General features: G+C 40.1%; 3 protein-coding genes across 14 annotated transcripts in view; 1 reads left to right on the plus strand and 2 right to left on the minus strand.

Annotated features, from left to right (window-relative positions):
* The window catches only part of prom1b (prominin 1 b), a 28266-nt gene extending 19109 nt beyond the window's left edge, over positions 1 to 9157 (minus strand). Inside the window, exon 1 of one of the 12 annotated variants that reach the window (XR_014800526.1) lies at positions 8470 to 9155. Coding sequence is in view for 9 of the 12 variants with exons in the window: in XM_084931707.1 (XP_084787833.1) it covers positions 8470 to 8740 (271 nt within the window). In the remaining 3 variants the exon portion in view is untranslated. Of the gene's footprint in view, positions 1 to 8469 lie in introns of all 12 variants that reach the window. The other 11 variants (XR_014800525.1, XR_014800527.1, XM_084931707.1 and 8 more) reach the window with 11 other exon arrangements.
* Positions 9158 to 10197: 1040 nt separating this feature from the next.
* On the minus strand, positions 10198 to 21721 carry tapt1b (transmembrane anterior posterior transformation 1b). Its single transcript, XM_084931711.1, has 14 exons — positions 21496 to 21721; positions 18957 to 19087; positions 18739 to 18857; positions 17067 to 17229; positions 16828 to 16963; positions 16308 to 16405; positions 16141 to 16210; positions 15890 to 15970; positions 15588 to 15697; positions 13593 to 13652; positions 12709 to 12777; positions 12544 to 12620; positions 12278 to 12450; positions 10198 to 12198 (listed from the first exon to the last, which is right to left on the minus strand). Exons 1-14 carry the CDS (start codon positions 21665 to 21667, stop codon positions 11945 to 11947), a joined length of 1713 nt encoding a protein of 570 aa, XP_084787837.1. The 5' UTR covers positions 21668 to 21721; the 3' UTR covers positions 10198 to 11944.
* A 1382-nt stretch (positions 21722 to 23103) lies between these two features.
* clrn2 (clarin 2) lies at positions 23104 to 25143 on the plus strand. The gene is made up of 2 exons (XM_084930014.1): positions 23104 to 23383; positions 23806 to 25143. Exons 1-2 carry the CDS (start codon positions 23131 to 23133, stop codon positions 24321 to 24323), a joined length of 771 nt encoding a protein of 256 aa, XP_084786140.1. The 5' UTR covers positions 23104 to 23130; the 3' UTR covers positions 24324 to 25143.
* Positions 25144 to 25757: the final 614 nt, after the last annotated feature.

Here is a 25757-nt window from a genome sequence, read left to right on the forward strand (position 1 = left end):
TAGGAGGAGGAGTGGTTCTTGTGAAAATGGTGAAAAGCTCCTAGGAAACAACAAAAATACAATCTTGAGCATAATTTGGGTGAAGACTCATTAAGTGATTAAAAAAAAAAATCGGACTAAAAACCAGTCCTTGTGCCAGGTGGGCTGAAACTGAAAGCGAGAGCATTTCCACTACTTTTACTTTGTTGTTAGTGCACAACACTGTTTGCTATTTTTTATTTTAGTTAACAAAAAGCATTTTTTAAAGAAAACTATAATAAGGTCAACATAATGTTGGCAAAGTTGTTTATTTTCCCAAAAAGAAAAGTATCCAACTTAATTCCAATCATGTTATAGATGTACCTTTTCCCTTTTTTTCTGTCTTTTAACTTAATATTATCTCACAGCAGAGCTTCTCAGATTAGTACCGTGTCATGTGCCACTGCACACAACAAGCAGATGGAGACCAGTTTAGCAAGTAGATGTCCCTCTCACGCACGCACGCACGCACGCACGCGCGCACACACACACACATTCTGGTTCCAGCTTCTGCTTGCACACCTGCTGATCATCCGGTGAGGTGATAAAGTGCACTTCACAGTGTCTACATGGTGTTTAACCTTCTGTTTGTACCGAGCTTACCAAACATTTAATTTCTCTTTCTTTCCCGTGGAAAGTGTACAGTAATGTCTGTTTTCATAGCAGATTTAATTGATCACATGTCAGAAAATTACTTTTGTGAGTCTGAGGCGGTTTCTTTAAATTACATGGAGAATTACACACACACACAAAAAAGCAGCAAATCCATCCAAATCAGAGAATGTTTAACATTTCGTGCTAGAAATTTTTGACAGAGTTAATTATGAATCAACAAATCAATTAGCTACCTTATCCTAGATCTTGTATTGAGTACTATCAAAACAAAGGAATCTTCCAGATTACTGAACAGAACATTTTGTTTTTTGTGTTTAAATTAATTTTTTTATGCATTTATTTTTGTTGACTGGCAACAAACTGTCTTTTTCTTCTTGCATTTTCAGACTTCCTGAACATTTCTGCTCAGTCAAACAAAAGTAACAGTGATGTGTGCTTTTCTTTTGTAACCACACAGATAATCCTCTCAGTACCCAATACTGTGTTTCTGCTCGTGGTGGGAGGGGACTCGCATTTCTGTTTCTCTAATCTCTGTGAAAATGCTGCTAACACTGACCGGCCTGTCACAAAGTGTGAAGACATCTTTACTGGTTAACTCTGCAGATGCAGCATATGAGCACCTCACAGTAGGGTCAGTGCCACCTGCTGTTGCTCAGCTACTTAGTTAGCATTAGCCACTGAGGGCAGTTAAGCTTACACAGCTTAGTTCAGTGACCCAGTATAGGAGCTACCTATGGGAAATGAAAGGAAGAGAAGGGATAAACAAGCATCAGACTTATACCTAAAAGGATGAACAGACCACTGCCCAACATGATCTCATACAACCTCAGTAGTCCCCGAGGAAAACAAGTCTTTTTTTCTTTTTTTTTAAATGAGCAAATATAAATAGAAAATTTACCATTTTCTTGCTTTTAGTGTCTTGTGAGAGAAGCTTTTGATTGGTTTTAGTGTAGTTAGTGAATATTTTGTTTTTAATTAAAGACATTTCAATAAATCCCAGCCTGGCCTGAGTGTTTTTCTTACACTATAAAGGCAGTTGTGCATCAGAACTGCATGAAAGACACAGGTAAGATCAAAAATAAATTATAATAAAAATAAAAATCTAAAAATAAACCCTCTAGTTAGCTAATCTGATCTACAAATCAGAATTTACAACCATCTTACTGTAATCTGTAAATGTAGGTAAACACAATCCTCTACACTGACCTGCTCTGAGAGATTACTGGAAGATGTGGGCAAAACCTTATGCAACCCAACCACCACCTCTGATGCTTTTAGGAGACATTTGCATGCATGAATCATACACTTAACGACTGTATTAGTCAGTTTCTATTCATAAGTGTTTGCCTTTGTGTTGCAGTTAACAAAATAATAGACTCACGTTCACCATTATGTATGAAAGTTTTTTATTTTTGATCAGAGGGTTTTTAAATTTAGCCATCTAAAGCAATCCAAGCTCGTCAAGCGCTTGTTAGTATTATATACTTTTGCTTTGGTGAATAAGACGACTATAGTGGAAATCTGCAATAAGAAATGTAATCAGTCCCAACCATGTTTTCTTGTCTTTTCCCCCAAGATTTATCATCCAACTCCTTCATCCTGACCAACCCCCACTTTAGGAACAGCTGCTTCCAATATTAGCAGCTACCAAGAGCTAACATATAGACAGACGCTGACTTGATTCAATTTCTTTTCCTTTTGAGTCCCTGAAATTCAAAAGCGCTCATTTACTGCATATAAGTGCATCGGTGCCTGGGTTGCAATGGAAAAGGTGTCGCTATCGTGATATAAGATCTTCCAAAAACAGAGAACTTTTGTTACTTTCAATAAATGATGGGTTTTAATGAGTGTTACACAATCCATTAAGCGCTGTACTTCATGTCAGCATGAGACACTAAAGGAAGTCTGAGCCAACTGTTTGCTACAGCAAAACTACTAAGAGGATTATGTGCCATGTCTTTTTATGCTTTTGTACAACACACTCAGACCTGTTTCAGATTCACATTTGAAGAGATGAGAAATGAAGACAAAGAATTTGAATTTCAAATGTATTACTCAACATTTCCTTGATGAATTCAATTATCAAGTGAAATTATGAATAAAAGCAGGTTTCCTCCCACAGATCAAAGACTTGCATTAGTGATTATAAACTGGCCATAGGTGTGAATCATCACATTAATGGTTGTCAGTCTCTGTGTGTATGCTAGCCCTTCAAAAGGCTTGTTCTAAAGGTTGATACTTGTGTTACAGAATTAGATGAGAAGTCAAGAAAATGGATGGCCTTAAAAGAAAAGTTAAAAACAAAGCTAATGTCTTTAAATAGCTGTCGATATCCAGCTGCCCAAACATTCAAAGATAAGAACATCAGCTAATATTCACAAACACGGTGCTTGGAAATAATTATTTTTGTTAATATACATAAAGAGGCGTGCAAAAACTGCAGAAAATGTGTCTACAGTCTCAGATGCTAAAATGCAGGATTTTAAATCATTTCATTCTCCAAAATGTGCGAGTTCCTCTTCAGAGTGATCTAATTTAAGACGCTTGGTAAACATTCCCACAACCAATCACAGTAATTAAGGCAAGCAGACAAACACCAGGACTATGACCCACTTTCGGTATTTGTGTGTGCACACGCCTGTGCATGTATTTACCCAAAGTTGTGAGTGTGTGTGCGTGACAATGCCATCTGCAGCAGTGGTAGCAGGACAGTGTTAGCATTAGCCTGTGGATGCTAATCCTCTAATCCAGCCTGTGTGTATCAGAGGGATAAGACGCTGCCTCCACACTCAGTGAAAGAGCCCAAAATGCTTCTTCACTGTTAGTGGAAAAAGGGATGAGTGAGTCCCAGAGGAAACCCAGTGTCAGGAAATGCTGATACCCCGCTGAACCTAAGCACACATGTTTTATTTTCTGCTAACACTCATATGCAAACAGTTCTGCTGGAATCGGCAAAAATAAATGAAATTTACAAAGTGAGGGGATTTATGGGGATTTGGACACAGTCTGATAACTGTGCCACATTACACTGATTAACTCTTTACTGATTAATTTTCAATGTTCTGACAGACCTGACAAATCTCATCTTTAACACTGCAGCCGAACACAAACCTGCCACCTCTGCAACAACTAACGATGACCGCATCTAGGCTGAGCATATAAGCATGCACTGCAGCACAACAGAAAACATGGACACATAGAGTTCAGTGCAGGACTCCATGGAACAATGTAAACTTACTCAAAAAGTTGTCAACTGCTCTGAACGGAGGTGAAGAACAAGCAGGCAGCAGGAGGAAGTGAATCAGTGAATCAGATTGCCAATAAATCAAATTAATTCAGCTGTCTCACTCAGTGAACAGACTGATTACCCCACACAGTTGAAAATACTTTTGGCATTTTAAGAGTTTTTTTTTTTTCTTTTCAGTTGTTATACAGTTAGTTATACAATGTTTATCACACCTCTTACTCTTTGAATTCAGATTTTTCAGTCCCATTGCTGTATCACGATGCATTCATACCCAGACAGATTCCCACCCCTTGCTTTCCTGGCAATTCTCACTTTGGAAAAATATATGGAAATACTTGCCAGTATTTTATTTTAAAAAATTAAACGTATAAGCTTTACAGATACTACTACTTATAATTCATTTTTTTCAAATAACTTTAAACTCAGATCACATGTGGTGTTTCTTTTGACCACACAGCAGATGTGCTACAGTCTTTAAATGTAGCTGTGCAAACATAAAAGGTGTTTGCATGTGGAAAGACCACAAAACACTACACACCGGTGTATTACTTCAACTTTAACGTCATGACACATCCAAGCATGTGAAAAACACGTTTCTCAGATGAACATAAATTTTTATGTTTATTAGGACTTTATTTTGTTTAAGACAAACTTTTTCAGCCTCTCGGCACATTATTTTTATTACTTCCTTCTATTAGTACATGAAAAAAATTATACAAAAGGCTAATGAAATTAGCCTGGTTCATAACTTATGTTAAAAGCAATTAATCTGAATGTAGGGATCGATAATACCAAAAATTTGACTACCCTCAACTAACCCACATGGGAGTAAAGCTATCAGTATCTCTCAAGTCCATAGAAATGTAAAAAAAAAAAAAAAAAAAAATCAATAAAATCAATAAAATGTATTTTAAAGTTCTTTTATATTTTGTCTCTCTTTTGATTTGTAAAAGCTAATATCATTCAAATTTCAGTGAAGGAAGATGGAAGGGATTCTGGAATTCAAGCAACACTACTGGATTATTTATTTATAATATTACAATTAATATAACCATATTATAAGTTTTTCACATTTTTAGGTTTAAATATCAAGGTTATCTGCATATCATGACATCAGTTAATATGTTTTTTTAAGGATAAAGGAAGACGCAATTATTCAATTATCGTTTCTTATGAGAAAATATTTCGTGGAGGCTTAAAAATATGTATTTTATTGAACCTTCTCTTGATTTAGGGATTATAGCAGCTTTGCTTGACTGTTTTGCAACCACCAGAAACAAACACATGCACTGGTCACTACCTCAGAGGATCAGGATGTGTAAAGCATTTACAGTGGGTAAAATTATTGAACACATCGGTAAATTTCTAAGTAAATATATTTCTAAAGGTGATATTGACATGAAATGATCACCTAATGTCGGTAACAACCCATCCAATCCACACATGCAAGGAAATCAAGCTATAGATGTCTATAAATTAAGTTACATGTAATAATGAGAAACGACACAGGAAAAAGTGTTTACTGAAATGTATTTAATACTTCGTACTAAACCCTTTGTTGGTGATCACAGCTTCACGATGTATGGAGAAACTAGCCGCATGCATTGCTTGCGTGTGATTCTAGCCAGTTCTTCCCTACAGCCAGTCCTCAAATCCTGGAGGTTTCGTGGACCCATTCTATGAACTCTGAGTTTTACTTGTTTCTATAGATTGGCTGGGTCATTCTAGTAGATTTGTTTTCTTCCTCTGAAACCAGCTGAGAGTTTCATGGCTGTGTTTGTGATCATTGCTTCCTGAAATGTCTTTCAAATGTCCTGAAATGTCATTTCATCTTCATCATCCTGGTAGACGGAAGCAGATTTTTATCAAGAATGTCTCATCACATTTTTCCATTCATCCTTCTTTCAATTAGATGAAGTGTGCTAGTGCCATAGGCTGGAAAACAGCCATACACTGTGATACTCCCACCTCCAAACGTCACTGTTGGTATGGTGTTTCTGGGGTGATACGCACTGCCTTTTGACCTCTGAACATTGTGTATTATGGCCTCCAGTGATATCAATCGTAGTCTAATCTGACCAGACTATACTCTCCCAGTATTTTACAGGCTTGTCTAAATGTTGTTCTGCATACATGCTTCAGCATGCCTTTTCTTTGCCAATGGAGTATTGCAAGGTGAGTGTGCATACAGGCCATGGCAGTCAAGTGCATTACTTTTTGCTTTCCTTGAAACAATTGTACCTGCTGATTCCAGGTCTTTTTGTAGCTCTCCACAAGTCGTCCTTGGCTCATAGACAACTCTTCTGACATTTGTTTTCACTCTTCTGTCCCAAATCTTGCAGGTAGTAGCTGGTCATGGCAATTTCATAGTGAAATTATGTTCTTTTCACTTCCTGATTACGGCCCCAACAGTGCTCACTGAGAGAGCTCATTAGTTTTACCCATAATGACATATTTATTGTATGATACCTTAGTAATGAGACAGCTTTTTATGGGACTTCAGATAGGATTGAACCAGGTGATATTAAGTGGCCAATCAATATCATTTATGTAAGTACTGACAAATTTCAGCTGGTGTCATGACTTTCCATGTCTTTTTCTCTGTCATTTCTCATTATTACACATAATTTATGTACATCTATGGTTTGATTTCATTGCATGTGTGGGCTGGATGGGTTGTTACAGACATCTTGTGAGAATTTCCTTTAGAAATATATTTACGTGTTCAATAATTTTTCCCCTACTGTAAGCTTGAAATTGGAAGCTTTAGAAGCAAATGAACAAAACATATATATGGCACCTTCTTCTGATTTAATGTTCATAACAGTTTTGCTTGACAGTGTTGCATTCACCACAAATGAACACATGCACCTGCCACTGTCTACCAGGCTCAGGTCGTGTAAAGCATTTATACACATACGTACAGAGAGATGATGTGGCATCCAGGTGGGCTACCTGTGTGTGTGTGATAGTGAGTCATACTGGAATGGAATAGCAGCATATGGTGCAGCGGATTAAGGTATTATGCTGTGATGCAGGTGACTGGGAAAGCTTCCCTTAATCGCAGATCTGCTAATTGATTAGCCAGCCAGCGGCCCTAACCCTGGACACCGAAATGGCAGCAACTTAAAACCTTCAATCCAATTGCTGTGTGTCATCCACCAACGTGACCACCCATAGTTGCACATACAACACATAAACAAACTGTTTTTAATGGGATGTGATCACTGGATTACTGGCCTTCATCACAAGGACAACAGAGCAACATACATTGTTTTTATTGATCCTGTGATCACCTATGAATCACCTGGAGCATGGGCTTGCAGGAGATCATTCATGACTTATGACAGCTATGGATCCCTTTAAGCTGCTCAACAATCGCATATCATCACAGCATACCACCCCTTTGTGCTCTTTGAGTTTGAGGGATTTTAATTTGGGGGGGGGGGGGCAGCAGTGTTAAAATTAGATAATGATGACATGGCACAGGTTTACCTCTGGGTTTAGGGTTACAGACACAGCAGGACAGCACAAATAACTCGTGCCACAGCAGCCTTGTTGAGGTTATTACTGTTTATTTGGACTTTGCCATTTGGTTTATGACGTACAACAGTCCAGTCAGGTCCCCGACCTCTAAGCCAAGTCAGTGATTTGTGAGCTGCCTGACGTTCAATGCCTTAAAACAAATCATGGCATCAACATGGGCAGTGAGGAGAATCAAAGTCTAAAAATAAATGTCTTTGTTCAATCAGGATATATGTATTTTTAGATTCTCACATTAATTATAGCTTGTGTGGACCCAGACCTTTAAATGGAAAAACAATGGTCCACTTTTTTTCTTTTTTACTTACTTGCTTTAATATTGAAATGCATATCAATATTTTTCTTTCATGTAAAAATATATGTTTAATATAACTGTATCTATTTATAATGAGTTTTTATTTTTAATGTGGTTGAATTTACCCAATCAGAAAACTTTTTTTTTGATTTTCAAATGGATAAAAATACGAGAAAAATCCACAGACATCTATTAAGTAAGCAAACTAATTAGCTTATTCATATGCAGACTAATAGAGTTTCATCCCTGAAAGTCTGCTTTAAGCCAAGAGAAACCCTGCATACACACATTCTCAATTGTACACTTTTCCACCACAATTGCACACAATAAAGTATCTCTGTCTCATGTCCTGTGATTGTGACGTGCCTTTAAAAATCCTGTGATTACACTGACAAGTAATGCACTTCTTACTTAAATGGACTGTGCACTTGTATTTCATATATAGACAGATATGCATAAACATATGTATACTGAGCATCTGTACAGCAGCATCTGGATGACAAGTAAGGTTGAGTCAAGTTTGTGGTCATAACGAGTTCTGCTGCTGTAAATAACAGATTATAAACCGGGTGCTAAAAATAATTGCTGAACTTTCTCCTCAGGTAGCCTAATTAAATGTGATTGGTCGCACCTGTTCGAGCCGCACTAACGTTGAAGTTGAACTAGGCCACGCGTTACAAGCGGTGGTACACCGTAAAGACAACGTCCTGGGAATAGGAAACACGGGAGGGGGAGGTGTCGGTAATCTCACCTTTGGGAAAGGGGTTCGGCTGAATGATGTAGAGAAACGCGTGGACCATATGGAAGAGGATCCCCATGCTCCCTGGCTCGTAATAAGCGTGGGTGTCGTAAACCGCCGCGGGTACAAACCCAAAATCCAGCGGCTCCACCGGCGGAGGTGAGCGCTCTCTGCGGGAGTCCGACCGGACCTCAGCCGGTACCGCACCCCTCTCATCCGCCTGCTGCTCGCTGCCTGTGGCCCCCCAGCAGAGCAGCAGCACGAGCCAGCGTGTCCACAGCATGGCTCCCCAAGGTCCTACTCGGTTTCCAAAAAAAAAAAAAAAAAGTATGAGGGGGAGAGGAAACACAAAACTGGAGGGAGAGGGGGGGGGGTGACACCTGTCCCTCCGGGTGGTGTTTTTTTTATCCCCACACCGCAAAAACAACCGTCCTAAGGAAAAGTTTTAAAAACAACATCCAATGGTCGCAGGAGTAGCAGCCGTTAGCTACGGGTTTCCCGGTACGGAGTCATCACCGACATCTTCCCGGGGCTCCGGCGGCCGAAGACGAGCGCTCACACACTCTCACCGGCTTCGTCCTGCGAGCAGCCTAATCTCGCGTGCACGTAAAAGGCTCGAGCACGCTCGCGCGCGTTTGAAAGCTGGTCTGGAGCATCTGTGGCGCGCGACACCGCTCTGACCAGCCACCTGTCACCCTCTCTCTTTCACCCCCAGGTGTACTGTTCAAGCAAAGGTTCACAGAGTCAGCTGAGCAGGCCCGCTGACTTCACAACAGGAAACCAAAAGGTGGATTTAAGCAGGCTGTTTGTTTGTCCAGGCCAGAGTCAATAAAGTAAAATATAACGAGGTGTGGAGATTTTTGTTAACTAAAAATAACAAAATGAGTGAATAAAAACCAAAAATGTTTTCAAAAAAAATCATAAATCTTGCCTCTGCTATTCATATAATGTCTCACTATTTGACTTTGGTTTGTGTTCTTTTTCTCTCAGGAATTAAAATTAATTCTGCTTCCAACATCTGAGCCAATAACGCAACTGGTATAAATTTTGAGCTTTTACATAACCCTTTTTGACCCTGCAGTTGATCCAACAATCATCATTTTGAAGGGTTTGGTTCATGGGGAGATATTTTTGTTTATGAACATGTTTCAAGCTTGATACATTTAGTCTGAGCCTGCTAAAGTAGCTTTGCATGATTCAGAAGTTCAGAATAATCTTGTTTTAAATACTGTTTGACTTGGCTACACCTTGGGCCTCTGTGCGTAAAAGTGAGTCTGGACACTTAGCAGTTGTCTGTTAGATAGTTCAGCGAAAGGAGCATCTGGCAAAAGATGCAAGGTTTGACTTGGCAAGAAAGTGTGGAAACAAAGCATTGAGTTTAACGGAAACAGTATAGTCTGGTCAAGCCTTTAAAAACCGCTTTGATGGCTTCATGAGTCAGTGCTCTCTTTCATCCTCTCTCATCTCACATGCAGCTTTTATGTGGCACTGGATGGGTTAAATGTGAAAAACCTGAAATATGTCGACACAATCAGGGATGTCGTGTAGCCAGACCATTTATGTGAGCTGGACCTTTGGCAAAAAGCCCCCACCCTACCCCTGTGTGTGATGACATACACCCCCTCTAAATGTCCATTCAAGGGGAACAGTGGGCTGCAGTGTTTGCCTGGTTAACAGGGAGGGCATCGACTCCTTTCACTGAAACGCATGCGCGCGCACACACAAAATCACACCAGAAACTTACAAAACAAAATCTTGTTTTATTCTCCTTCTACCACGTAAGGAGATACATTACACGAATGAGCTGTACATGGAAGAGAAAAAAAAAACTCATACACTGTCCGTTTTTAGGTAGAGATCCATCCACATGCTGAAAAATACCTCTCACATATGACACACGCACACTGATGCTGCATTCACACTCCTCCTTCCAGCAATATACAGCTATTTTTTTTTCACTGTACGGACCATGACCCTGTAGTGACACTGGACTTGGCCCCTGGCTGTGTCCCTCATGGACCCTCACTGGTCTCAGTTAAGATAAAAAAATCTTGTTCAACAGTTGGGTCTATAATTTGTATAAGTATTGCATAAAAATGTCTCTAATTCCCAAACAGTTAATGGATCATTTTTGTAAATCCCCTTGAACTGAGGTTTGAAGTCTGCACTTCAGTCACATCTTCACTGTTTGATTTAAATCCACTCTCAAACTACAAAAACTGTGTCACCGTCCAGCAAATTAAGGACCGAACTGTGCCTGATCAGCTTTTAGTCCTGCGTTCCTCCTGCTCAGACCTTTTGGAGTCAAAGATGTAGCAAGCCCAAGTTGCAATTCTCTTTCCACGCAGCTGGAACCCATCCTTGTAATAACTCTTTACTTCCTTCCCCAGAAAAATCTTAATCCATCGTTTTGCATAAAAAGATATAAACTAGCTTCAACACAGAAAACTTGCACTTTGTTCATTGACAAGCTAGTTTTGGCCTGGATTATGAAGAAATCACCATACAATGAAGCATTTCATGTGATTTTTCCATCCACTCTCACTCAGATAGCGAAGAATGAGAAAACATGTCAGATCAGTTTCCAACATCAAAAAGCAAACAGAAGAAAATGTTATATGCCTGTGATGTGTCGCCACTATTATCTGTAGGCCACATGCTTCAATGAAAAAGGTTCAAATTAAGCACATAAATAAGTCACACCTGTCAGGCCTGGTAGGCCATCTCAAAATAAATACAAATCTGCACCATCATCTCAGTGCTTTAAGGTAATACCAACACAAATGACATTAAGCCTTCCAACTTTTTATGTCTCTTAAGTTACCAAACCAAACATTACAACTGAAGCTGATGCAGCCAAGCAAAGCCATTCTTAGTGTCACTGCTGCCATATTTAACCTGCTGGGACTGCAGCTCACCTCATCACCTCAGATCAACCTCTGTGTCTGTGTGTTAGAGCTTCAGTCTGCAGAATAACTTCATGATTTGAATCCTTCCATGTGATTGTGATTCAATTTAGAAAAAAGATTTGAAACCTGTCATAAAAACTTCATTTCAAATATCATTAGCCTTTTTTTTGGAATAATTAAAAAAAACTAGTAAAAACTTTTGTTCTTTCTAAAAACAGCTTCTTACTGATTGTGCTTCTGAACACATGTGATTTGACATACGCAGATTTCTCTCTGTAGTCTGCTCCTCCCATGTTTTACATGCTGTCTTCATCAGCAAGTGCGTCACCGCCAGGCCTCTGACCCAGTGCCAGAGCCCGCTTGGCTCATCAGACACACGCAGGACCAGCTGGAAACGTCTGATGCCGCCTCGGATGCTCGTAGTAACAGCTTTATGCCTTTGCTGGTTTTGTCAGTCAATAAATAAATAAATACTTGAGGGGTCAGGTGCACAAAAGTAAGTACGGTCTGAGCATGCTCCATGACCCATGTCTGATCCCTGAACCCTGTAGTGTTGCCAGGATTGCTACACTGGTCCTTCAGTCTATTCGGTTGCCACAGATGGTGAAGCGATCTATCTCCAGCAGGTCTTTCTTGGGTGGTCGGTGTGCAAGTCCACCTCCTTCCAGTCCCGTGTCAGCGTTGATGATTTTGTCATCGTCCTCCTCATCAGGAGTCGTCAGGAATGTGTCTGAGTCACTCTTCGGGAAGGAGGGGGCAGCGTTTTCTGCTGTGTTGGTGGGCTGACAGATGTCTGACGGCAGAGAAGTTTCTCCTTTGTCAGCTGTGGATTCTGTTATAAAGCAAGTTAAGAGTTTTTAGCAGCAGTTAAACTCAGGAAAAGAGACAGTGAGACAGAGTGACTGAGCTACCTTGCTGCGGTGAAACGTGAACATGTTTTGTCCGGTGAGCTCTAGAGTTTGCACGGCTGGAGGCGACAGAAGGCGGAGGGTCAAAGAGCTTTTCCTCCATATTGGCCTCTTTGACAAACACACAGGAAGTTCCCAGGAGAACGATACTGTTGAGAACCTTCAGAGTGATCATCCTGCTCACAGAGACAGGCAAAAGTCACGTGGACATGAAAACAAACAGTGTCAAGAAAATAATCAAAAATGATGAAGACATGTTGGCCAATTACCCCAAGTAAAACAGCAGCACACACATAAACGAGAGCGACCCCTGGATCTTCACTGAGCTGGTCACCACTCTGATCAGCTGAAAAAACATCGTCACATTTATAAGCAAGCAAACGTGGGAGCAAACATCTCAATATCAAAAGCCATCCTGTGAAAGAACGACTGACCAGCAACGCTAAAGGAAGCGGGATGAAGCCCATTCTCCTGGATACTGAGTCACTGTAGTCCGTGTACGCCTGGAGACACAGTTAACACATTGTTATGTAAAACATCAACAAGCAGCACAGTTTTACTCATGAATAACTCAGTCCATTCTTTTAATGAAATCATAAGCTAAAAATCAGGAAAAACTGCTGGATGTGCTTTCAACACGTTCCTCATTCACTGTTTAAACGTTACTCACCGACTGATAGATCAGAATCAATAATTATCAGATGTTATGATTAGAGGTGAATAGCAATAACAGAAAAGAGGCAGGGCTACTGGCAATGGTGGATGCTGGCACGCGTGTCTGAGCTCTTCTGAGTGTGGTGGAAATGTGACCGGACAGAGGTACCAAGATGAGGCGCCCCAACCTGCACCTGTGCCATTCTTGCGGTAGCAACCCACCTTACGGCTGTTACCGGCGCACAGTGGCCAGTAGATCAGGAGCATGTCCTTACGCCAGTCAGGATTTAGTCCCAAAAGGTCTCCTACTGAGCATGCCGGGGATATGCTGTGTTGAAATTCATGAGAGGCAGCCGCAACAAGTAAGCAGTGCACAGCTGCAGCTTGCACTCAGGAATGGAGAGACATCCCTCAACTTACTCAGGCACTGAATATGCAGTCCAGGCCATACCTTGTATTATAGTGAGGGTTTCTGAAATCTATTCGAAACACTAACCTGCCTTTTGTTTTTGGACTAGTATATATAATAAAAAAAGAGGAAATAAGATGATATGTAGTGTCATACAGAAGAAAATGTTGTCTTTCATTAGAGAAAACACAAACAGCACCTTGTCCTTTTATTTGTATTTTCCTAAATTACTGTGATTTGAGCCGCTTCACTCACATTTTTCTGTCGACTGCTGACCAGGTCAAAGGCGAGGCTGGCTCTGTATTCCCCGTATACCTGAGACAGAGGCAACGTGTCAACCGATACAAGAGAAACATCAAAATATAAAACAAATAAGCTACTGAGTAGAGCGCCTGCCTTGTCGTGGTGACGTAACAAATGTTAACTTGTTTATTGCAAGTCTCATAATTGGTTTACCTGCTTGTTCTTTACTCTGGTGCATGAATGCAACGTGAAAGCACAGTAAAGGTAAATTCATGAAGCCGAAAAGAAGCAAAAATGTGTGTGTGCGGATTAAACGTGGATTAGTATGGACTCACAGGTGCTTGAACACTTACAATGTGAGTGAGGTTTGTGTGATTAGGTTTGACAGTTTGGGGATAAAGGGGTTAATCCCTTCCTGTGGGGCTGCTTTCTGTTACATAAGCATAGTTACAACTCCTTGGAGGAAAATCAAAGAGAAAGGCGACCCATGAGGGAAGGAAGTGAGAAATTGATAGGGAAAAATGGGCCTGTTGACGGTTTCTCTTGCAGGTGGATGATTCTCTAACAGTATAACAATAGTGCTAAAGAGACCAACAAAGTGAAAATACACAGATTTGTAAATCATGAAATACTACAATATAACATATTTTATATGGGTCAAGTGACCAGAACTCTAATCCTGTTATTGTTCTAGATCATCTTAATTTGAGGTCCATATCATGGTAAATACTAAATATTTTACCCTGTGTATTTTACCTATTATGTTTTGAAACACAAGACTAGATTTAACATGTATATAACCCTAAACATGACAGAAAAATATGCACCATCATTTCAGTTCCTTAAAGTAATTTCTATCACTGTTGTTAGTTTTGCTGTGAGATCACAACATTGTAAAATGGGTTACACTATTTGAATGGTGAAGTTTGTTTCTTCAATTGAAAACAGTGGAAGCATTTTCACTTGGATCAGTGTGCATTAAATGGTTAAGCTCTTGCCATAGGACCATATATCAAATCTAAAATAGAGCAGATCAAACTTAGTTGCTGCTATGCGTGTTAGCCTGTTAGTGTGGCATCATTACATTACTCACTGTAAGCATTTTTCCTGCATATACAACTGAAATTCTGCACATTACTCTCAAATTTGTTTTGTTGACCGCTTAGTTGACTTTCTTTTCTGATGCAACTATTGTCAAAGCACAGATTCTCTCTGACGTTAAGTAATATACAGGTTGTACTGACCATCGTGTCACAGGTCCAACCCCTTCATATCCCCAGTTACTGCCTGGAGAAACCTTGTATCAGGTTAAAGTGGCCATCTGCAGGCTGTGTCTGTACTCCCCATATACTAAATCTAACCTCACAGGTATGACACGTTTTCCAAATGATCCCTGACGTCCTTTGAAGAGAAATGCCCATACAATAACTGAGAAAAAAGAAGCTCTCTGTACACTGCAGCAGACGTTTAATGATGCCAAGAATATATAAATAAAACTGCAGCCTATTTCTAAGTTCAGCTGATACATGGTGACACTATAACTACATTTAGATGTGCTTATATGTGCAAAAGCACATCCAAATGTAGAAAGTAATAGATCTAAAAATAAATGAGAAAATATCCCATTAAAATGTTTTTTATACCTAGAATAGTGACACTCCCCACTAACTGTTTCCACACTAATATCTGAACTGTGTTGAAGCTGATAGACAACTGTCAACAATTTTAATTGTATTAATAAGCTTTTAAGCTTATTTCCCATTTTATGGTGATTTATTCCAAGTTTTTCACATCAGAGCTTGCTAAGACTGTCAGATGTTCATTCTAACTAACAGATTTATTTTATCTGATTTAAATTGTGTTTCTCATTGTACTGAATTGCTGTTGGGTGAACATGATAGAATAGTTCAATAGTTTTAACTAATGTGTTTCTCCTCTAGTTGCCAAACACTCAAGTGAACTTTAACCAAGTTAATAAACCATCAAACGTACAGAGAAAGGACTTACATCAGCACTGATGTCATTGAATTTGGTGATAAAGGCATGCTTGACAACATCCACGGCAACCTCTGAGGCTATCACCATGACTACATCAGGAAACAGCACCCACAAGTGGTCTGACAACAAACACATTGAAATCTAATCAGCATAATTATTTAATCCAGTATTAGTAGTAAAAGAAAACAGTGAGCTACTTAGCAAGAGTGAAAAGACCCGATTATGAACCTAATCGGGGTACTATGATAAAGCACATCTGTATGCAGCTGTATAGCTTTCAGTACTCTTTGCAAAGCTTTGTATTAGGTTACCAGCATTCCATGAAAACTGCTCCATGTTTCTCAGACAGACGATGAGCAGGAGGATGTAGTTGGTGAATCTCTCTTTTATGTCTATGGGAAACAAACAAATCAATCCAGGATTAACCTACTTTGTGCTCACTGTAGTTGAGCTCGATTCCACATATTTACCTTGTATTAAATAATCATACTGAGAGGAGGCACAAAGTATTCAAAAATTTTGATTTTTGTGGAACGTAGCCAGCTGTTTTACCACCACTTACCACTGTTTGACATCTGGAAAAGGTTGTTCTTTTCAAACTTCTTAAATACACTCCCTTTGATCTCAACAAACTGCAGAAAAAAGAAAAACCCAACATAAAAACATCAGGACTGAACTGGAGATGCCGCATGTTTTAAACGGGGTAATATGTCTGTGCATAAAACTCACGTTGTTTGACATCATAATGGTGAGCAGGGACTTGTTGTGGGAGTTGAAAGCTACATTGAGAGTTGTGGCCTGAACCATGATGAGGATGGCATGAAGAACTGGATACATGTTGAGGAAAAACACACATTTTCTGCACTGTAATAATACTGATGCAATGACTTTATGTGCCCTACTAGTCTGAAGTACAGCTGTTAGATTTGCTGCTGCTGATTACTTCAACTTTGATTGACTGTTTGGTTTATGAAGAAAGTTGAAGACTGGGAAGATTAAATAGCAGAGTGATGAATAACGCTTGTTTGGGATCACTGAGGGCATTTATTCTTCCAGGTCTTTCCTTTTGCCTCTAATGTGGCCTTTTTCTATCAGTTTCAAAATCTGAATTTAAGCTTTTAATTTCATTTGTTTTAAATACACTTCAGGAAAACATTTTGCTGAACGATAAAACTGATTAATGTTGCAAAACAACTTTAAACTGACTAACTTTTAACCATTTTAATATCAGTGATGTTTTTGAGGATACAGACGTAGAGAACAGCCATGAGGAAGTGAGGAATCACGCCTATATGCGCCCTCTTCTTCTCCTTGGGTTCTGTGGCGGTCCAGTACAGAGCGTCCAGTATGTCTTGGCCAAATGATGAGAACAGGCGGTCCGCCACCTGACGACACAACAAGGGAAGGATGACGGGGGAGAGCTAGTCAATGAGTGGTGCAGTGTCATTAGATACTGAACTGGCCAATGAGGAAGATTACACAGTGTACCTCTAACATGTTGTAGATGATGTATAGTTTGATGACAGACTGTCCTCTGATGAGATGGTACATCATGGCGTAATCCACGTAGCTCATCATTGAGTAACACAGCACCATAATGAAGCCTTTGAGTACGTCGCACACCTGGGCTGGCTGAAGCAAGCGGGAGCCGCTAAACAACACACAAACGTCACAGAAAAAGGAAAACGTTCACAAGAAAATCACCAGAACAGAACAGCATAGTTGGCTGTTGCCTCAGAGCTCTGCTGCCCCCCGGAGGTCAATAACAACATTGCACTGCTTCAGACAAAGACCTTGCCCAGGGTGACAGAGCCCCCTTTAAAGTGGGACTGCAGAACATATTTATTCCTTGCACCTGTTTTTTTTTAATTTTTTTTTTATATATATTCTCAATTAACCACAATTTGATTCTTTAAAGTTTCTAAAAAGAATTCTGGATTTGAGGAAAGCAGGGAAGCTCTAAATATGGGTCATGTTGCCTACGCTGTACATATCACAAGATATGCAGATTTTGGAAAAAGTGCACAGAACGCAACACAAAAAATTAAGTGACTGTAATCAAACTGATTAACAGTGTAATATTAGTACTGCTCAACAAAGGACTAATAAGGGATGCACCTGTCTAATACATGGAGTGTATATCAGCCCAATCCTGACTCAGAAAGCCAGACTGGGTGTCGGTGACAATGAGCAGACGAATGGGGCCAATCTGTTCAGCATTCTTCTGTTTACTTTGTCACACATCAGCATCAGTGAACCAGCTCCTAATGCAAAAGCAATCATAACCGAGGGAATATAGGGGCAAAGGTTTTGCATTTTATAGGTATGTCAACTTTACCATATCAACAGCTTTAATTTTTATGTTGATAGAAGTTTATTATTAAACTGCAAACTGTGGTCAAGTTAGGTGACATGATTGAAAATCCCCGATGAGCACAATGGTTTCCATGTCGGCGTCTCCCTCCCATTTGCTCTCACTCCCATTATGTTCAGTTTACCGATGTAATGCTTGTTGGGACGCTTTTATTGCACAGCAGGATTCAGAGTCTATTATTACTCCACATCTGTGAGAGCAGGTGCACTCACAGTGACAACAGGTAAACGAGAAACTAGTGAGACTGTAAATAAAAGCATGCAGTAACCAATGAGTCTCCCTTTGAAATCAAATTACATTGGTGCAAATAATCAAGGTGAATAAAGTAAACAACTTTTTCTTTATTTCATTCATCTTGCTCAAATTGCCACAAATCAGTAAATGTAAATAGCCAGAGTTTGCTTTTCTTTTCTTTTTTTTTACAACATTATGACAGCAATGACTAGGTCGAGCCTGACATTTTGACTTTGTTTTGCTCTATTATTCTCTGATTTCTTATGTTTTACTAACCAATTTTGAGGACAGAAAAATCACTGATGAAGAGCTGAGGCTCTACTACAACATTATACTTCACAGGACCTGATAATCATGATAATCACAACATTTGTACCTCGTACATAAATGACATCTAACACAATCTATGCAAATATACTTTTAATGATGGTCTAGTTGTACTGATGAGAAGCACATGTATCAAAATATTCCCTGTTAATAACAAATGATGGGTTAAGGAAATAATACTTATATATAATAAAATGTACTCTAATACTTATGCTTATACGTTACCTGAGACCACAACATGGCACTGTGAAGAGTCGCAACAGGGCCAGAATCACCCTGAGGGGCAACAGCGTAAACACATAGAGGAAGGCGTCCAGACAGAGGAAGAAGCCGAATGTCATCAGCTGAAAACAGGAAGAGAGGGGAGAAATACATTTATTACAACTGTGTTTATTTCATTGAATTTTTTTTTCTTTAAGTGTGGGGGTGTACAGTGTGTTCACCTTCTCCAGTTCTTTGGGGATGCGGAGGCATGTGTAAACCCTCTCTCTGCGCTCGGTGTATTTGGCCTCGTTGTGTTCTAGGAAGTAACCTCTGGTGAGCTCAGTAGTTATGAATCTGACCAGAGACAGGTCTACAGATACAGACAGGAATAAATTATTCTTTTTACTGTGTTTTGAATCTATCACAAACAAAACTATCAACACAGCACACAAAGAGGAGTCCTTACTTAATGGTAAATTCAATCAGATGAGAACTGGCTACACTAAAACCAAAACTACTCGAGCTAATCTGCTGCTGGAACCGTCTAAACTCCTCTGCTGAAGCTTAGAAACATGAACGAAGGGATTTGTTCCCATTTAGCCACAAGAGTATTAGTGAGGTTGGCCACTCGTGGTTCGATCAGGCCTGGTAGGAGCTCCAGTTCATCCCAAAGGTGTTAAGGTTTGGAAAGTTAATGCTGTTCTGGTCACTTGGTTTTATATCAACTTTTTTCATTTCACTTACATGTTTGAAGCGGCTTTAGGCCTTATACTATGTTCTTTTTTTAAAAATATTAGGCTCCTTTTTTACATTATGTAATGACAATGCATACTCAGTATTCTGTTCAGAGTCTTCTGGTTTTTTAAGTACTCATAGCATATTTTGTTCCCTTTATTTGGATAAATTCAATAATAAAAAAAAGAAGTCCTCTTCATTAGTATTAAAATGGACTGTCATTAGCATTCATTAACATCCAGTGCTTTTATTTAGGTATTTAATCTGACCTGGAAATCAGTGCAATTTAACCTATGGTAACAATATTTTATAAGCGTGAACTCAGAAGAGCTGAGAAACAAAGTCTTTGACATCTAGCAGTCTGGAAAGGGATACAAAGCCATTTCTAAAGCTTTGGGACTCCACAGAGGCATGGTGAGAGCCATTATCCACAAATGGAGAAAACTTGGACCAGTGGTGAACCTTCCCAGGAGTAGGCAGCCAACCAATATTACTCCGAGAGCTGATCGATGGCTCATCTATGAAGTCACAAAAGAACCTGAACAATATCTGAAGAACTGCAAGCCTCACTTGGCTCAATTAAAGTCAGAGTTCATGATTCAACAATAAAAAAAAGAAGAGACTGGATAAAACATGGTGGTGGTAGTGTGATGGTCTGGGGTTACTTTGCTCCTTCAGGACCTGGAAGACTTGCTGGGGTAAAAGGAAACATGAATTCTGCTCTTTACCAAAACATCCTGGAGGAGAATGTCTGGCCATCAGTGCCCTGAAGCTCAAGAGCACTTGGATTATGCAGCAGGACAATGATAAATAAACGACACCAGCAAGTTCACCTCTGAATGGCTAAAAAAACAAAATAAAATGAAAGTTTGGGAGTGCCCTGGTCAAAGTCTGGACTTACATCTGATTGAGATGCTTCGGCGCGACCATAAACAGGCCATTCACGCCTGATGAGAAAGACTCATTGCCAGCTATCGCAAACGCCTGACTGCAGTTCTTGCAGTGTTATCAAGGGTGACGCAGCCATCAGGTTTAGAGGGGAATTATTTTTTCACACAGGGACACGTAGGTTTGAATAGTGTTTTTCCCTTATTGAATGAAATCATAATTTAAAATGCATGTTGTACTTACTCTCGTGAACTTCGACCAATATTAAAATGTGTTTGATGTGAAGCAAATATGAAAAGGGCTCAAACAGTACTGTATTTTTTTTCCAGCTCTGGGGGAGCTTTATAGATAAAGTTTATTTTCTGAACAAAAGGGGCAGAGTTCAAAATATGTAGGTGTTTAGCAACCAAGAATGGTCAAAAACATCTTTATCCAGTTGCATTAAAAATAGCAATATCGAGTATATACATAAGAAGACCGCGAGTGCACCTGCTGAATTCACAGAGAAAGAAAAGTGTATAAAATTTAGAAACAGCTGAGCTTTATGAAGGGGATGTCCACGCTTTCTAATAAACAAATCTTACTAGAATAAACCATTACAATTTATGTTGCCAATCATCTGAAAACACATGGCCTTTTTTTTTCTTGCAACTGGGTCAAAAATGATTGCCGTAAGCATTACGTTGAGCAATTTTTCAAGTCAACACGGGTGTCTGTGCACCTATAGCTCACACAGTGTCCACCGACTCATCTGAGTGCGCCTGTGCAGAGAACCAAACCGCACGAGAAGCCAACTGGCTGATCTGGACTTTCTGCATGATCACATGCAGTACTGCTGTCTTACTAACAGACAGAAATCCTCCTGCTAGATTTAATTTGGATGCATATCACACAATTGTGCCACCTGCTCGTTACTTTACTCCAGCTCAGTTTCTCACAAACAGCTGCTGAGGCTTCCTGCAGCTACATCCCCACAACATGTGCAAACTCGGAGCAAGCCCCGAAGCTGCAGAAGCTCAGTTGACATTTTACATGCCTTCTCGAGAAACTCTACAAAAAACACCCTACAGCCGCCGTAAACAATAATTATCTCAGCTGCTAGCTAGCGCTGTCAAACTGGGAGTCGGCGCCTGTGGAAACGAAGCTAGCTCTCACCTGACAGGTTGCTCTTCTTTCCCCTGCTAGCGCCATTTTTATCGTCACACCCCAGCGTCTCCGTGACTCCGTCTTTCTCCTTGTTCTTCCCCGCTGTGGCAGCCTTCTTCTCCCTCTCCCTGTCCTCCTTCTCCTTCTCTTCACCCAGACCTGTCGACAGCGCCTCCGCCATCTTCGCCAAACGAAAGTTTCAGGCCGCTGCTGCCTGGGAGACTGACGGTCAGACGTCATCACGCACAGCAGGTTGTCCAACTCACCGGCAGATGTCGCCAAAGCCCTGAGATTATTTGCCGCACGTTATTTATTTTTCCCTTTTCTCAGTTTATAATCCCACGAAGCTAAAGACATTAAAAAGACTGTATAAAATGACACAAATATCAGCTTACGTTTCATTATAACCTATTTAACCGAGAAAGACTGTGAATGAACAAAATAAAACATACAAAGCTGATTGAGTTTTTATTACCGTATATGCAATAGATTCACTATCATCATAACCCTTTTCCAATTGCACCTATAGGCAATTAGTTGTGTAAAAGTAACAGAAACACACACACAAATGTGTTCAGTATTTAAGGAATTTGCTGATTTGCGTGGTTCTGCTCTTCTTATATATCGCTGCAGCCAACACAACTCAAGAGACACAACTTTTACTTTGAAGGCGGACTCTGGCGGACCATTACACCACTAGCAAGAAGGTGACACAAGGCAGGATGAATTCATGCTTTCATGTTTTTTATGCCCATTTCGGACCCTGCCATCTTGATGTCACAGCAGAAATCAAAACCCATTAAACCAGGCAACCTTCTCTAATCTCCTGTTGTGCAGTTTTGGTGAGCCCATGTGACTTTCCGGACAGAAAAGCCCCTGGTGCAGCCTTCTGCTGCTCTAGACCATCTGGTTTGTGTTCAGAGATGCTCTTCTGCGTACCTTGGATGTAACCAGTAGATCAACAGTAGATCTACAATCTTCGGTTTTGAACACATCTCATCTTGAAGAAATTTCTTCAAATTTGCCAAAAGCATTCACTTGGACCACAAACTATTTAATATTTGGAGGTCAAAGGTCAAAGTCATCAAGACTTTATGTCTTCTTAATTTCAGCAATGTCTTGAAGGTAAGAAGCGGAGGTCGAAACACAAAGATGGGGACCAATAAACCCTGGTGGTAGCTAATAGATCACGCTGACCTTCAGGCTCTGGGACATAATGAACCACATCTGTCATAATTAAGCACTGGTACATGATTTTTAAAGCTGTAACCAGAATTATAGGTCACCGGTTAGATTTCTGCATGCAAAAGCCGAGCAACAAAGGTTAATTAATCCCATGAATAAAGAGGAGAGTGAAAAGAGGGAGAGAGACAGAGAGAGAGCAGAAACCAAGCGCGCAGCACGGATAGAGTTTCTCCCGGTGAGGGATCACTTTGACCTCCATGGATTCAGTTTCCCCTTCCTTGTGACTCACACGTCAAAGCTACACGCTACACGTTGATGCTACACAACGGTGGGAGCAACTTATGATGCTTTTTCTTTTCTTTTCTTTTTCTTTCTTTCTTTTTAAATTGTGGGATAAACTTATGGTGATCGCCGAGCGCGCACTGCGGTTCCTGCCTCGGGGCACCATGGGCTCGTAAGATGCCTTCTCTGTGGAAGCGGATAACATTCTCGGTGGCCTCGGCGCTCTGTATCGGCTCGGTGGTCCTCTTGGTGGTGGCTTTATCCACGGAGCGGTGGGTTACCGGGCGGATCCTCTGTAAAACCGGGGTGGAGATAGTGAATGCGTCAAATCCCGAGCTGGACCAGTTCATCGGGAGCATTTATTACGGATTGTTCCAGGGAGGAAAGACCAAGAGGTGCGGGCTCGGGGACAGGCGGTCCAAAATTTACAGTAAGACGATTTCAGACTTTTAAAACTACACAGATGCTGTCTTATTAGAGTAGAACAACACGTGAGCATTACTTTTGTTTATTTTTACAGGGGGGTTCACCCTGAACTCAAACTTTGTTCTTTTAGTTGTGACATGAGTATAAAACATTTACTAAGATATGATCATAGGCCTTAGAGAGGCACAAAGAAGCTGATGCTGTGAACTCAAACCACTTTCACACTCACAAAAATCAGCGTGTGGCCTTATTTTAATGAATATACCAAAATTTTAGGGTTTGGGTAGCAAACAAAATACTAAAATTATCTAAGTTTGTTTGCTATCCACAAATTTACATAATAATGTAGAGGGTTACAGCTCTACTTTTTATACAGTCCAACAGAGCTGACAAGATGCAGTATTTGATTCTTTCTGCTCTCTCCAGTTTTCCCAAAGCTTGTGCGGACACTGAATGGGGGCCTCCACATGATGGTGATCCTGTTCCTGCTGGTGGCTGTGGGTTTCGCGCTGGTCAGTCTGTCTTTCTGCATTTACAACGCACGCAAGGTTCCATACCAGAGCATCAAAGGGCACAAGGGACTCTATCTGTGGAACTTCATCGCTGGTATGTCTCAGATGATGCATAATTTTGTTTCTTGTCCTTTCCCTGACTTGCCTGCTCCTCTGTCTGCAGCTCTGTTTGGTGCCCTGGGTGTTCTGTGCTTCCTGGCAGCTGTCAGACACCACAGTCTGACCGAACGAGTGGCAAACTTTAGGGAGAACCTCTTCGTCCTCGTTGTCTTGGATGACAGTCTGGACTGGTCTTTCTGGCTTGGCGTAGGCAGCATTGCAACTCACTTTGCTGTCTGTGGAGTGGTCGCGATGAGTCGTATCAAGCTGCCCAAACCGGAGATCAAAAAACCTGAAGAACCGACTGTCTCTGCTGTGGACCTGCTGTACTGAAGAATATTGTTTTTTAGCATTTTCATCACTAATGATGGACAAGCGCCAACCGTGAAAACAAAACAGTGCCAGGGCCCTGTTCCTTTGAAGCTGTAACTGAGTTTTAGGTTAATTACAGCCAAAATTAGCCTAACTCACATACAAAGCCCAGGCAAATTCGTCCTTACCTTGATGATCATGCAGCTGTTTGAAATGACTAATGTATTAGTATAAATCTGGCTTTGATGCATATGGATTTATACATTGTTATGTTTGATTTTTCAGAGTAAAAGTCAAGCTTAAAAGTAAACATGCCAAATCTCATACTTTGAATGAGTGCTGCAGTGTGCAGCACAGATCCTAAAGTCAGTATGAAAATAGATTTTTTTCTTTTAAATAGTCGTGTAAATAAAGTGTTAATGTGTAATACTATGTTTGTACATCATGAATTTCATTCAGACACTTCAAAGCTCAGCGATACATGTCTGCAAAAGAGCATAGAGGGTTACTTTAGTTATGTCAATCATTCACACTAGAAGAAGATTCACGTCTCCTTGGTCAGTCAGTTCATGCAGGAGACAGACCATCGAGATAGAAGAGATGAACTGAATGAATGAAAAGGCTGCAGAGCGTCCATCCTGAATTACACCTTTTACCGCATTCATCATCTACATATTGTTTGCAAATACATGATTATTTTTCAATCATATTTATGTGTTGACAAAGACAGAGTAGTGTCTCAAGTACGTGGTCTCTGTCAGGTCCTTTTCTGATGCTTTTTAAAAATGTATTTATTGATATATTTTATTTACTTATTTATTTCATTTTTAAAAAGTTTTAAATGCTGAGCTTGAGAGATTCTTAGCCGATGATGCAATAAATAATTGTATGATGTGTTTAAATAAAGGACAGTGCTTTTAAGTAAAGTCTTCCTATGCAGCTTTCTATGAAGACAAAAAAAGTTGTTTGTTAGAAAAAAAGTGAAAAAATAATTTTGAAAAGGAGTTCATGTTACATCAGCAGGTCGAACTATTTCAGAGTGTTCAAGATCCATTCTCCCTTCTTCATAGAAACGTGTGTTCAGGCGTCTGTATATAAGATAGCATTAAACATCAAGTGCTTACTTTTTTGTGACTAGTTTATGACTTCCCTTGACACCAAAGCTTTGTTTTTCTTCTTAAGAGACTGTCTACAGCAGGGGTGGACAATCTTCCCAAAGAAGGCCACATGAGAAACTGAGACTGTTTCTTACGCGGCCTGACATTAATTTGAACTTTTTATAATTTACTGGACTGTCCCTCAAGAATAGTTTCTAATGTGACCCCATTGGGAAGATTAACTACCCACCCCTGGTCCACAACATATAACGTCCCATATCCCTTCATTCACACACATATAGACATGGTTTAATGATGTTAGAGAATCCCCTAAAAATCATTCCATGTATACAGTTAA

Source organism: Perissodus microlepis, chromosome 6, assembly GCF_051167445.1.
Source record: "Perissodus microlepis isolate ML-2025 ecotype Zambia chromosome 6, ASM5116744v1, whole genome shotgun sequence".
In the NCBI taxonomy this organism is placed as follows: Eukaryota; Metazoa; Chordata; class Actinopteri; order Cichliformes; family Cichlidae; genus Perissodus; species Perissodus microlepis.